Source organism: Maniola jurtina, chromosome 16 (genome assembly GCF_905333055.1).
Source record: "Maniola jurtina chromosome 16, ilManJurt1.1, whole genome shotgun sequence".
Lineage (NCBI taxonomy): Eukaryota > Metazoa > Arthropoda > Insecta > Lepidoptera > Nymphalidae > Maniola > Maniola jurtina.
In genome coordinates, this window is record NC_060044.1 from 3,431,418 (window position 1) to 3,445,811 (window position 14,394).

The window sequence follows — 14,394 nt, forward strand, 5'->3', positions numbered from 1 at the left end:
CCCTTGTGTAACTTATTTAAATAACGTGCTTTGAGAATTGAGGCAGATCTGTCGATATGGACGTAATTGGATAGGTACATAACTGTAGTGTTTAGGTTTTTTAAACTTGAAAACTTATACCATCCAGGTTTGTTAATAAGATTTTAATAAATTATGATCATAGTACCATCATCACACATTCTTGCATATGATTTACATCGCCCGCTCTCCCACTAGAGCTAGACTATACACAGGCAGGAAAAACAAGCAGCCAAGCAAGCGATATGCACAACCACGCAACTTTAAAACGTCTTCATTTTAGCCCGTAGGCATTTATATCGGTGCCCGTAGGTATGTTTACTATCGTCCACGCGCCGTGCGTGCTGTTTTGACGGCTCCGCGATGCGTCCGTGTGATATCGAGAGTGATGCGGTGCACGTGCTTATCATAGCATCTGGTCTCGCCGCGAGATTACACAACGCACAGATTATAATTTATCTCGCTCTAGGTGCCAGTGTACCTACATCTTGTTCTTTTCAAGAACTGATTTTTACTAACGACCAAAGTTAAGATGATTATTCAATATTTTCTAGTGGCATTTTTGGGCCAGAGTATACAAGACGAAGTGCAGTCTGTTTGATAACAAGCTAAACTTAGCTTTATGTATTCTAACATACCGTTGAAATTGGTAGACTTACTGAAAATTAAATACAAAGCATGAGCGCCGCGCTTTAGCCCACCTGGACTTGTTGTGTGCCGCCTTTAAGGGGCATGAGACGGGTCTGCCCGCGAAATTCAGACCCGCCCAATCCACCTTAGTCAAAGTAAAAAAATTAAAATTTAAAATCCCAGACACAAAAATCCTCTAAAAAGTAAAACAATAATATCTCTTTAAGTAGGTAAGTACTTATACTTTAACTAGCTGATGCCCGCAGCTTCGCCCGCGTGGATTGGTCAGATCCCCTGCAGCATCAGGATTGAGGAGTTGGACTCCAAATTTTTTATGAAACAATGTCGCAAAGTTCCTCTATCGATTAAAAAAGAAATGACGCAAATCGGTTCAGAAATCTCGGAGATTTCGGTGTACAAAGGTAGAAAAACACAACTCCCTTTTTGAAAGTCGGTTAAAAAAGTAGCCTATGTTACTCCCTGGTCAATTCTCTACTTGTCTGTGAAAATCCCGTCAAAATCGGTTCAGCCTTTTCAAACAGACAGACAGACAGACAGACAGACAAAAATTTTAAAAACGTGTGATTCAGTGTTGGTATCGTTCAAATAACCATATGAGCTTAATATGAGGTAGTTATTTCGAAATTACAGACAGACACTCCAATTTTATTTATTAGTATAGATACAAGCGTCGTCGATTCGGGAAGAGTTTAACAAGAAAAACGCCGCGCTTCGAGTCTGTGTGCCTTGCTCCTTAGATTCACTGTCACTAGATATTGTAATGGGCGATGAGACAGCAAAATTGATTGTTATATGTACCTATTACAACAAGGTCGAGGAGAAATACTAGGACCTCCCACTTAGGTATAAGGTTGCACCTTTACATTGCATACCGCTGCACCAGAGCAGTTAAATTAATGATGTGTAATTTTAACAACTACAACCTAACTAACTAATTATTATTTAAACTGTTGATGCGATGGAGCAGCTGTGCCGTGGGCAGTAGGTATCTTGTGCGAATGTGCCAGACTATTGTGAAATGTCGTACGAGGCCAGGAGAGATTTTCTCTCTAAAACGAAAGACGATAACCACGGTCGAGAGTCGAGTGATACCCAGGGCCGCTACCTTGTCATAATTACTAGCGAAAAATTTGTAAGTACAAGCAGTGCATGCGACCTAAGCAGATACTTAGGCTGACATTTATTTTTTTACAGGTTTAGTCAAAGATGACTATGGCATCCCCATAAGTCGAACTAATTACATTACACACATAAAAAACATAAAAAGCCACATAAAAACATAGGCTGACATCTATAGACCCAACACAGCACTTTGGCTTCCTAGAGTACTGTTAAAAGTTGTCTGACATGATTATGCAATTGAGATTATAGCACAATGTCATAATCACAACTTTGCGCTAAAGGGGTAGCAATATACTGCAAAGAAGAAAGATTGACGCGGCATTAATCTCTTGGTAGATGTAGGTACATACCTAATACGTATAGTACGTATTAAACAGGCGCAAAGAGCGTCGTCAGTAGAGTAACGTTTGCGTCAAGACGTCTAATACTAATCACTGTCACCGTACTTTACGTCACTCCATTGAATTAACCGGGCGTAGAGAATCCACGGGCATTGTAGTGGACGAAGATGTTCACGTTATTGGCAACAGAGGGGACAAATGTTAGGTAAAGCAAGAGGCTTGACTTTTCGTCTACTATTTAAGTCACAGTAAAGAGGGTACGTATTAAACAGGCGCAAAGAGCTGTAACGTTTGCGTCAAGACGTTTATTACTAATCACTGTCACCGTACTTTACGTCACTCCATTGAATTAACGTAGCGTAGAGAATCCAAGTGGACGAAGATGTACACGTTATTGGCAACAGAGGCGACAAATGTTATAGGTAACCAAGCAAGAGGCTTGACTTTTCGTCTACTACTTAAATCACATTGCAACACACATGGCATTTTTTAGTAAAAAGTGATTGAATGCAGGTGCAATCAGCGCCTTACGACGACACCTGATTTTTCACTTGCTACAGAAAAATGTGTTGTGTTTAGCACGTGCTATGCTATATCATTAAGCTGATCGAACATTATAATACTTGCAACTTTTAATTTACACTTGTAAATAGATTATTTGACATTGACTTTGAATGTACGAACAGCGTGGCAACTAAGACTAAATAAGGTCAATGTATATGTTCCCAATAGCCGTTCTAGCAACTCTTTGAATCTCTTCGGTGTAGCAAACAATGTAGCTCCGCAGGTTTTATCTCCTTCGTATTCGCACGTGACTTATTCCTTCGGACAGTGACTATAAATCTTAAACGGTCGGCTAATGCATCATGAATTTGCTCACGGAACTACGTGTACTACCAAAGATTACTAATAATTAATAAAGTGATATTTTATAAAGATGCCATGTTGACATCATCAGCAACATCTCAAGAGCAACTAACGTGATTGAAAGCCGTCAACACCAACACCGACGCGGGTCTAAAGAAAATTCTCAAGTCTTCTTGTACAAGCTGGCTAGTTTGTAAAAGAAGACTTAGCACTACGACAATAGGCTACCTAGTGTTTTCTTCTAGCTGTTAGATCAGAGTCGGTATTGACGACGGACATTCAATCAGTCACGCTGGGTTACGCTTGAGTTGCCGCCGCACAGTGGGGCAGATCCAGGAATTAGGCGGCCAATATTATTTTCTCCCATATATGTGTTGTAAATAGGTTAAATTATATTTTTTAGTATTTTGGGAACTTATTTTTTAAAACTAACTGATGCCCGCGGCCCCGCTTGCGTATATTTTGGTTTTAAATCCTGTTTGTCGAAATTCTGATTTAAATCATGTGGAAACCATGGATTTTCTGAGATAAAAAGTAACCTATGTGCTAACCCAGGGCATAATCTATATTCATTCGAAATTTCAGCCAAATCGGTTCAGTAGTTTTACCGCGAAGGAGAAACAAACGTTTTTTGACACGAAAAACAAATAATTCCATAAAGTGCCAAAACAGATTTTATTTCTATATAAAACATAGTAAAAAACTAAAAACACTAAAACTATAATAGTAAATTAAAATCGTGATTATGATAAATTAAGAAAATATAAAAACAAAAACGAAGAAAATAAAGATGCAATGGTAAATAAAAAAATACAAAAATAAACATAATGTGATTCAGATCAATCCCAAGTGTCTTCACCAGAGCTAAAGCTCAATTCATCCTTGTCAAGTTGGTCCGGTTCAGATTCCTCATGAGGACATTCTGCTGTGTTGAGTTCAGCGGAAATAAGCATTTCCAACGCTTCTTTGCTATGAGGCACATTTTTTCTTTTAGGTTTTGGCTTTATGCTCGATATTAATGGATCCGAACTTAGCAACAACCTATTAAGGCCGTCATAATTGCATTGCTCCCTTGAGCATTTTCTTGCGAAATACCGATACTGGCGAAAATGTTTGTTTCGTGCCTCTGCTGCTTCTTCGGATAGTAATCCAATAGGCAGAAGTGCATGATCCATTACAGTTGCACAATGTATTAAGATTTTATGCATTGTTGGAGACATAGGGTGCCAGGGATACAACTCAATATAAAGTTTTGTGGTCTGTTTCTATAGTGCTACGCATTTTGAGTGTTTTTCTGCGTTTACTTCTCCCACTTGAATCTTCAAACGACTTTGATGGTCTACCAGAAGAAAGCTATTTAGGTCTCGGTATTTCGTATGTTCCTTTTAACCATTCATCATTCTTTTGAATGAAAGTATGGGCCTTTTTATGTGACTCGATCCATTTTTTCTTAAATTGTGACTTTAGACGTGAGAAATTATGTTTAACTTCCTTCTTTTGTTCATCACAATATTCATCTTGTGATAGAATATATCTCTCAAGATAAATCAATTTTGCATCAAAATCGGGCAAGTCTTGTTATTGCATTTTAGTAAAAAGAAATCCACGTGTTACGGTGCAAGTCCCTAAAGTGCCTTCCTATTCTGGAAGCAAATAAAAACCGGTTTAAACCGAAAAAAAGAAATTTGTGAAATACGGCGATTTTCCGCTATGTACTTCATAGCCTTCAAAATATGGATTCCGCGGGAGACCGCAGCTAATCTCGATGTATTCAATTAGGGATAATAGTCAGTTCTTATTTACAATGAATAAAACCGATGGGACTCGGTGGGAAGTTAAAGTAAAACCTTTTTGAGTATCTAAAAGATGATTTTTCGACCGCAACAGAAGCATTATTTTGCAAGTGCCATAAAATATCTATTTTATCGTTATTCAAACTTTTTTATAAATGTAATATATGGGCGCTTACCTGTTATAATCGAATCCATTAAGATTTTTTTCAAAAATAACTCACTAACATATAAAAATCACTTTTTAAAAAGTTGTTTTAATTGAATCAGTTAACGCAATATGAACACGTAGAGTGACGCTCAGGTTTAGACTGACACAAAATGGTGAACACCCCTAATTAGAGGAATGGAGAGGTGGCATTATGTTCGGTGTCTACTTAATTACCTAAGGTAGTAAGTTTTGTTTGTCAATGGCCATTTTTGAGAAATCGATTTATGGCCAGCTAATTCCCGGAACTGCCCCACCGTGCGCCGGCGAGAACTCTCTCTCCACTAGTTTATCGGCGACGCCCTCTTGGCGGTCAAAACACTCTTGCAGTTTGCGCAGGATTAATTATTTATTTATTAATGTATGACGGGCGACTATTGCCTGTCGCACTCGTACACTAGCTCATAGCCCAGCGACAAAACTATCCCAACTAACTGGCTCCTGTTGCTCACCAACTCATTTCTCACTAACCGGCAGCGGTCAGACAACTGCCTAACTAACAGAATAATTAGGCACCTACTAGCTCGAAGCCTTTGAAGAAAATGTATTGAACTACTCAAATACTTATATACTACTAAATATGTTGTTATTGTGATTGTAGAACGATTCTACACGTGGACATAAAATTAAGCGTTGAACGTCAACTTCTGCTATAATAACAGAAATTATTACCTATTATTCTATTTTAATTATTTTATTGCTCTACAGTTTTCACGCAGTTTTATAAAATAGTACTTAGGTACTAGCAAAGAATAAAAATATCTAGTTAATATCTATATGTATGAAGGGAGAAACAGGATATACTTAATACCTATAGCTATATACAAGGAGAAAAAGACTGATAAGCTCAAAACTAAATCTAGAATCTTGAAATTTTGCATGTAGATTTTCTCAATAATGTAGACCTCTATCTACTAAGTGTTATATTTCTTGATGGTCTACATACCTACATCTGAAAGCACCGTGACAGTTGTTTAGGTGTCTATGGTTTGGTAGCCTCTATGCACTCTCTAGTGACGTTTGACAGTGGCGATGTTTGTAAAATACAGTAAAATAAAAGTATATTAAAATGTTTAATCTGAGTTTATCTCTAACATAAAAAAGAATTTTCAGAAATTCCGTGTAAAACTAAAACATGCAATAAATAGTTTCTTAACTTATAATATTATGTAGAAACATATAAATGTTCTTAATTGCCCCCAGATAGTCTCGAAATCTGAATGAAAGGTGTGAGTCGTTTTGACAGTAACATCAGAGCATACCATTGCGAGGGCGCGGAAGGAACGCCATCGAAGCGTGTCGGCCAGAGTCCTGAAGAGGGCGCCAGTGGACTCCCCCTTGCGCACCATCCCAGCTTCACGCACGGCTGGTGGGTCACTGGACTCCGCCACAACACTTTTTAACCTTATCCAACGCTCCTAACACCAAAGTAAACAACACACGTATCCAACAATTCCCGTAATGTACTAGCAATTATCTACTCAACACTTTCGCGACTCCCCGATTCGCGCGTGCTCAAAGTGAAAATGGAATAAACAAATAGGTAGACGAGATGTACTCTAGTAATGTACTTGTCCGTAATAATCGACTGCGTGGACGCGACTGGCTCGTTATCTCAACTACACCTATAAAATAAAGTCTAACATATCTAATATCTTCGTGAATGGACATTTGGCCTCGATGTTTTGGTCAAGTGACGCGGGACCCAGATGCCTCAGGCGGGGAACGCGTCGCGCGTCAAGTGCTAGCAATCCGCCCGCCCACAAATATCTGGGATGAGTCCACAAAACTAAAAACAAAACATCTGTCGTCGTGTTTTCTTTCATTGGTACTCATCCAGATAATCGCGCTTTTTGCAGAGTAAACTATGTTATCGAGCGCAAATTTACATTTTCTTGAGAAATCGCGCTATTCAAATCATATGTTTACATTCACAAGCAATTACTCATCGTCTCCCACAGAGTAATTTTTCCCCCTAATTAATCTCGTGGGAATGTGGCGTGTGGGACGATGTTCATTTGTAACAGAAATAACTTCTTAATTGGGCGAACATCCTTATGATGTTTGACAATGTTGGCCGGAGAAAAGGTTACAGATTACAATCTAAGCTTGGCAAAAGATATGGTATAGTGACCTATCAAACAGTGTAGGTTACAGACAATGGTGTCTCTCGGCGCGATTAACGCCCGTGCCCGTATATCGTATGCATGTTTATAATTAGCCGGCGCCGGTGGCAGGAGTCCAGCTCGATCACTCGGCTAACGGACCCGCACTATATCGGGCGCGGTCGTTGACAGGGAGATTTTTGCGGAAATCGCAACCGATCCGCATTCCGCGGGTGCCCGTATTAAATTGATGAAAATGAGATAAAATACCGCGAGATGAAAGCGCCGATTGAATGTTTTCATGTAATGAACCATTTGAGATTATTGAGTGTCGCATTTATGAATCATTCGCGTTAATGTGAGAGTAGGTACCTACTTATGTGAGATCGTTATAAACTTTCGTGCAATGATAAGACTGGGTTTTGCCGGTGCTTGTATTAAAAAAGTTTGGAGAACATGGTCTTTTCCTCTTTTCCCGTTGAGAATCAACTCAAAGTAGATACTTACCTAAAACAGTTCAATTAATTTTATTCTTTATTTTAAGTCATGCTCAAGTTTAGCATTAAGTGCCTACGCAGAGATCGATGTACAAATTATGATGAAATCGATCCGGTAGGGGTGGTAACTTGCCACGGCCGAAGCCTCCCACCAGACCGGACCAGAGATTTAGAAATTATAAAATTCCAAATCCCTGCCCGGGAATCGAACCCGGGATCTTCCACTAATAAGACCACGGCGCTTACCATTGCGCCCGGGAAGTCATCAAAACGTTAGAGGAAGTGACTACAAACACAAATATTTCAATATTGTAGCTAATAATTCCGTACAGTATCGTCTTAAGGGAACATTAAAGCTATTACGCCGACACCCCCCGCTTATTTGACAGCAACGCATGCAGCTATTCAGAGAATTTGGAGCTCGGAATCTTTGGTGGAAATAGTTGAGCACCGACGATCTCTCGTTTAGTTGTTATTCAAAGTGTATTTCAAACTAAGAACTTCTTGTATTTTATGATATAGAAATACCTACTAAAAGATAGCTTTTCAGCTTTACGTAAAAGTTATACTATATACTACCCTTATTTAATCGATTGCAAAGAACTGATTGAAACTGTATTTGAACCGGAAAATTTCTCTATTTGAATTCCGCAACTCATAAGATTCTAATCAAGATTAAACTAACATCGTCCGATTTCTTCACTTCTTAAAATCAATTTTCGTATATATATAAATACGAGGTTTGCTTTTAAAATAACAAAAGTAATTCATAGCATAAGTATTTAGGTGTATTCGGGTGTATTTCAACATATACATTTTGTAAGTATTTACTCATTTATTATGGTACTTGGTAGTAAATATCTAAATATATTTAAAAAAAAAAGGCTGACTGACCGACTGACAGACTAATCAACGTACAGCTCAAACCACTGACTGGACGGATCGAACCGTTTGGCATGCAGATAGCTATTAACAGGGCTCTCTCCGTCACTCGTTTCCACTCGTTTCATACAATCGTAGTTCCGATTTCATTTGAATACTAAGCAACCAAAGTCCATGAAATTTTGCAGACATATTCTAGAAACTAATATCTGTGTCTGTGGTGTTTTAGATTTTTCTAAAAATATGTAGTTTTAAAATTACAGGGGCTCAAAGATTTGTATGTAAATTTTAAAGACCGCGTAACTTTGAAACCGAATATTTTAACAGAAATCTGGAAAACCACAGACATAGATATTAGTTTCTAGAATATGTCTGCAAAATTTCATGGACTTTGGTTGCTTAATATTCAAATGAAATCGGAACTACGATTGTATGAAACGAGTGACGGAGAGAGCCCTCTTAAGAAAGGATTTTTCAATATTCAACCCTCAAGGGGGGTAAAATAGAGGTTTGTTTGCGTAAGCCATCCGGACGAAGTCGTGGGCATAAGCTAGTGGGTAAATATTACAAGATGTGTGATTTTGGTCGCGTCTACTATTGTAATAAATTACATGAAACGTTTATTTCTTTAAAGTTGTGCCACACAGCACCATCTAAGGGTTTGGTTATCCCGGCGCGGGCGCCTCTAACACAAAATAAAGATACCATCATAACACGTCAGAACACACGTACACAGTACATTAAGTGCACAGTAACTAACTATGTAAGATGCATAGGAGAAGCAAATAAGGAATGAGGTGTCGCTGCAAGCATTTGAAAGATGCGCCGATAGAGCACGCAGTTGGAGAAAATTACTCGTTCCCTACAGTCAGAGCGTTGACATTGATATAAATACGACGTCAGTAATAGCAGTCACAACATAATAAAAACTCTGTTTTCCGTTAATATACTGAGGCTAAGTTTGTTGTGGGCTCTTCTCAGACTTGGGCGCGTTTGGAACGTTCGTAGCTTTATTTTCAAGTTAACGTAATTAATAATCGCCACTACATCATTGTTTGACAATCAGAAAGTGTACAATAGTACCCAATTTGAATAAATGACTTCGACTTATACTATATCGAACTGCATTTTCATTGTCATTTAATTTGTCGTAGAAGACCAACATGTTGAAAACTCTGTTTCTGATAATATGTCAAACTGCTTTGCATTGCCATATAATTTGCTAAAGAGGAACTTGGCTGACATTTGTAAAGAAACGACCTTACCATTGTGATATTAATAATAATTAAAGAGTATAGGAATACTTTAAAAAAGAAATGACCGTAATTATGAAAACCTTCGAATCAGACGCACAATAATTCCTCACATTTCCATATTAAAGAAAACTGCAAACGCAGTCGAGTACAATAATGTCCAGGGTGCATCGGTGGGTGCACGACAATGGCGAGGGTGCAGCAGGCGTCGCTGCAAGCATTTGAGCGATGCGCCGATAGAGCACGCAGTTGGAGAGAATTTAATTTCAAGCGGCTCAGATTAAACGGAATTCAATTTTCATTGCGAAAGCGATTAGATATCTTACAGTGGTGACTGGTGGCTTGACTAATATTATTTTAATGTGGTTATAAAGAAAGAAAGAATTTTAATATCTCTGTGGAGTAGTTAGCTACTTAATCAGACGAAGACGAGCCAAATTATAATTACCACTATTATAAATACTACATATCATAATTATAGTATTAAATGTAGTAATACAATATTTCTTTTAATTTCCATGATTGTTTTTAATTCGTACACTAAGAATTTTTATGTGGGTAAGTATTAAGTTGAAAAGGTTAGCTACCGAAAGTCAGTGATTGAGAACACTGATTGAGTGAAGCCACACGATGCGTTGTCGGTGCGGTGCGACGCCGCACAGCGCACTGCTGTAGATTTTAGTATTGTATGCTACACGGGCACTGCGTTCCCGCTCCGGCAGAAAATATGGGCTTGTACTGCCCTCCCCTCGTTGTCTGTCAAGTCGCAAGTCTGGCGCATTTGCGGTGCGATGCCGCACGACAGCGTAACGCTTCGTGTGGCATAGCGATTTCTACATACGGCACCGCTCAGGCGCCGCACCGCACCGTCTACGCATTCTGTGGCTTCACCCTTAGGATTTCAGTAATTGACCTAGCCTTCAAGAAAACATTATATTGAGGCATCCCTAATTTTGGACTAGTTTTCACATGCCATCACGGATGATGACTGCAGTTACGGACGCAGTCGCAGCAAATAAAAATCTAGTTAGTAGCTTTATTATTATTATAACATTTATTATGAAACTTCACTTTACTTTTAAAAGGTCACTTAGTAATTCCGAGATCATTATTCTTCGCTAACGTTATCGCATGAAAAATAAGTTGTTGATAAAAAAGAATTAATACTTAAGGCTCTTGGAGCGAGACGGAAGTACCCCTCCTACACCACACGTAGACCACCGTGAACGCAGAAGCAAATCGTAATCTTGACCGCTACAAGCCTAAACAATGGGTTATTCGCACCGATACCAAAGATTAAACAGCCGAGGATAGTACATAGTTAATCTACTGGAATTTTTGAAAACAATAAACGCTAGTAAAGTAATTTATTTATTACTAAAGGATGCCCGCGGCTTCGCCCGCGTGGATTTCGGTTTTTTTTTAAATCCTGTAGGAACTCTTTGATTTTCCGGGATAAAAAGTAGCCTATGTCCTTTCCCGGGATGTACCCCAAGTTTGTATCTTTCATTAAAATCGCTTCAGTGGTTGGGCCGTGAAAACGTAGCAGACAGATAGACAGACAGACAGTGACACTTTCGCATTTATAATATTAGTATGGATTAGATGATACTCGCGAGTTCATCGGCATGGATTTAGGTTTATTAGTCCCGTGAAAACTCTCCAAAAGATATCCGTCTCCTGAATCGTATTTTTATTTTTTTCCTACCACGAAAGGGGCAGTCGCAATAATATTCTAGCACTTAAACTCCGATACTCTCGCATTACTGCAGGTATACGAGTGTCTTAGGTATGTATATCATTGACTCAAAGGCCTAAATCGAGCGGGTGGCCAATCATTACCGAGTCATTTATTCGGCCAATTGCCTCTATCGATAGTCGATCGCAAATGTGTGAGGCGCGCGACGAATATTTTCCATTATTTACAATGCCAGCCGCCCCGTCCGGCGTTCTTCGAGCAATTTTGACGAAGACAACCGCTGCGGCCGGTTCTTATTGAGGGTCAATGCAACTGCAAAAGGCAACAGCATAATAGCAGTTTTGATACGGTATTAGTGCAGTTCAAATGACTGTGAGGGACTGTTGGGGACTGAATACACATATTGTTATTGTTGTTGTAGACGCTTCACCTAACTAATAAGAGTAGACGCAGTGTAATCCGGCAGCTATAAGTCACCAAGAACCGTGCCAACCGAACACGCAGTTCGCGTGTAGTTTACTGCATGCCAGTGTCAGAACGGCACACCGACTCCATAGACCTTAAGCACAGTTAGTATGGGCATGGATCATCGCAGCAGCGCAGCGTGACAAAGACTTTTTAATATTTGCAAATCTTTGAATTCACGTCACCCCTAATATGTACCGTTTCTAAATGTTAAATGTCAAAGAACAACAGTTTTCTGAAATGCACTGCACTGATGCACTGATTTGTGCTTGTGCACTTATGTTGTTATTTTTTAGATAACCGAGGTACAGGGCTGGTTATCCTTAGCACAGATCTAAAAATCTAGCTAGGATAGCCAGTTCTTGATCTGGAAACATTTTTTAAATTTTATATAGTATATTTACGCTAATAAGCATACAAATTGTTCGAGATCAAATACTACCTATGTATATATGTAACGAGGTGATTGAAAATATACGTTTTATTCATTTTAAAAAACAAAAAAAAAATTTGACTGATGTCAATTCAGGATCAAACTGAGAGCTCACTCTCTCTACCTAACTCTGCCCTAAGGCCGAATAATTTTAGAGAAGGCCTAAGACTCGCAATGGATAATAGTAGTAAGTTTAAGGTACGAATAATTTCCATGATTTCCCCTGCCTGCCGCCCGACGTGCCCCGGGCGAAGTTGACAAACAAGCGGATACCATTAAAGTAAACAAACTCGATCGGTTTCACGAGACAATTTTTTACATTGATCGATACCAGAGTTAACTACAGTGAGAGAACTCTTGGTTTGATCCTGAATCGACGATTCTTCAAATATACCTATAGGGGACGTGAAATTAAAGAAAAATAGTTGTTACGTATAAATCCATTTTGTCTAACTCTTGTTGTTTATATAAAACATTTATTTCATACCAAACTTTATCGATTACCACAGTAAAATCACGATTTTTTGGAAAAAAATCGAGATTGACTCCTATCCTGTGTATAAGATTATATTTAAAAATCTTTGTAAGTATTCAGTTATTATTTTCCCGGACATAGACAAGGTATTCCTTCATTCAAGGTTTATTCAAAGATCTTAGACCAAATTCTCAATGTCTAGTCTATCGCCTCTCTGACCGCTTCAAAAGTAACAGCCTGTAGGTATATTTAGGTAAGTCCCATTCATTTTGCTTGTAATAAAGCGGAATGACGCAAACTACATAACGAGCGAAACTAATCTTTCAACTTGGCCCAACGATGAAATAATTTTAGTTAGAGACGAATATTAATCACACTAATATTATAAAGGAGAAAGTTTGTATGTGTGTGTGTGTGTGTGTGTGTGTGTGTGTGTGTGTATGTTTGTTACTCCTTCACGCAAAAACTACTGGACGGATTGGGCTGAAAAGAATGGAGATAGATTATACCCTGGATTAGCACATAGGCTACTTTTTATCCCGGAAAATCAAAGAGTTTCCACGGGAATTTAAAAAAGCTACATCCACGCGAACGAAGTAGCGGGCATCAGCTAGTTGCTTAATATAAGAAGAATATTATGAACCTAAGGGTTATCTAACCTTCTTATCTACAAGAAAACTAGAAAATAGCTGATAACTTTTAAACGGCTAAACCAATTTTTTTGGATTATAGCTAAGAACACTCTCGATCAAGCCACCTTTCAAACAAAAAAAACTAAATTAAAATCGGTTCATTCGTTTAGGCGCTACGATGCCACAGACAGATACACAGATACACAGACACACAGATACACAGATACACACGTCAAACTTATAACACCCCTCTTTTTGGGTCGGGGGTTAATAAAAGAGTTTGTTGTTGTCTAAAATGAGATTACTACTAAGAATAGATATAACACGAAATCGAACCGCGATTCGGCTAGCCGGCGGTCTTTCGGTACACGTGACAGGAGCGAGATACCGATAGCAGCTTTAATAGAGTTCTTCGCTGCACCCAATCACGGCCCCTGCCTGTACCAGCGACGTACCGATAATCGTGATACCACTAAGACGGCACAAGGTATATACGAATTGTTCCCCTTGTTCGCCATTTGTTAGTCCACTTTGCCTCCGTTTTTGATCTATATAGTAAAACTTATTGTATTTCATTTCAAAAGTTACAAATGAAAAGGAAATGATTTTACAATAAAACTGAGTTTTTTTTATATTTTCATTAAGGATTTTTTGTTTAGTGGATTATTAATAAATATAAAGTCAGTGAAAAGTACCTATATAATTTAACGCAATGAGAAAATATATTGTATTTTCCCACCTCGAAAATAATACGAGAGCGATAATAAATAATGTATATAAGTATTATATAAATACTATTATATTATAACTTTACAGAAGCGTAAATCAAATTGTACTAGTAACATATTATTATGTATTTGTGTTCTATGACAAATAATAATAATAAATTGATAACGCAAGCACTGAAGCACATTTAGAGCAGCTAGAGCAAGCAAGAACTTTAAACAAAGAACAAA

At 38.4% G+C, this 14,394-nt stretch overlaps 1 protein-coding gene across 6 annotated transcripts in view; it reads right to left on the reverse strand.

Moving 5' to 3' along the window:
• LOC123873157 (serine/threonine-protein kinase minibrain-like) overlaps positions 1–14,394 on the reverse strand; it is a 262,872-nt gene that overhangs the window by 40,096 nt on the left and 208,382 nt on the right. Inside the window, exon 1 of one of the 6 annotated variants that reach the window (XM_045917876.1) lies at positions 6,260–6,595. The exons of the other annotated variants lie outside the window; for them this stretch is intronic. Coding sequence (XP_045773832.1) covers positions 6,260–6,346 — 87 coding nt within the window. The 5' untranslated portion in view covers positions 6,347–6,595. Of the gene's footprint in view, positions 1–6,259; positions 6,596–14,394 lie in introns of those variants that run through there. 6 annotated transcript variants of the gene reach the window in all.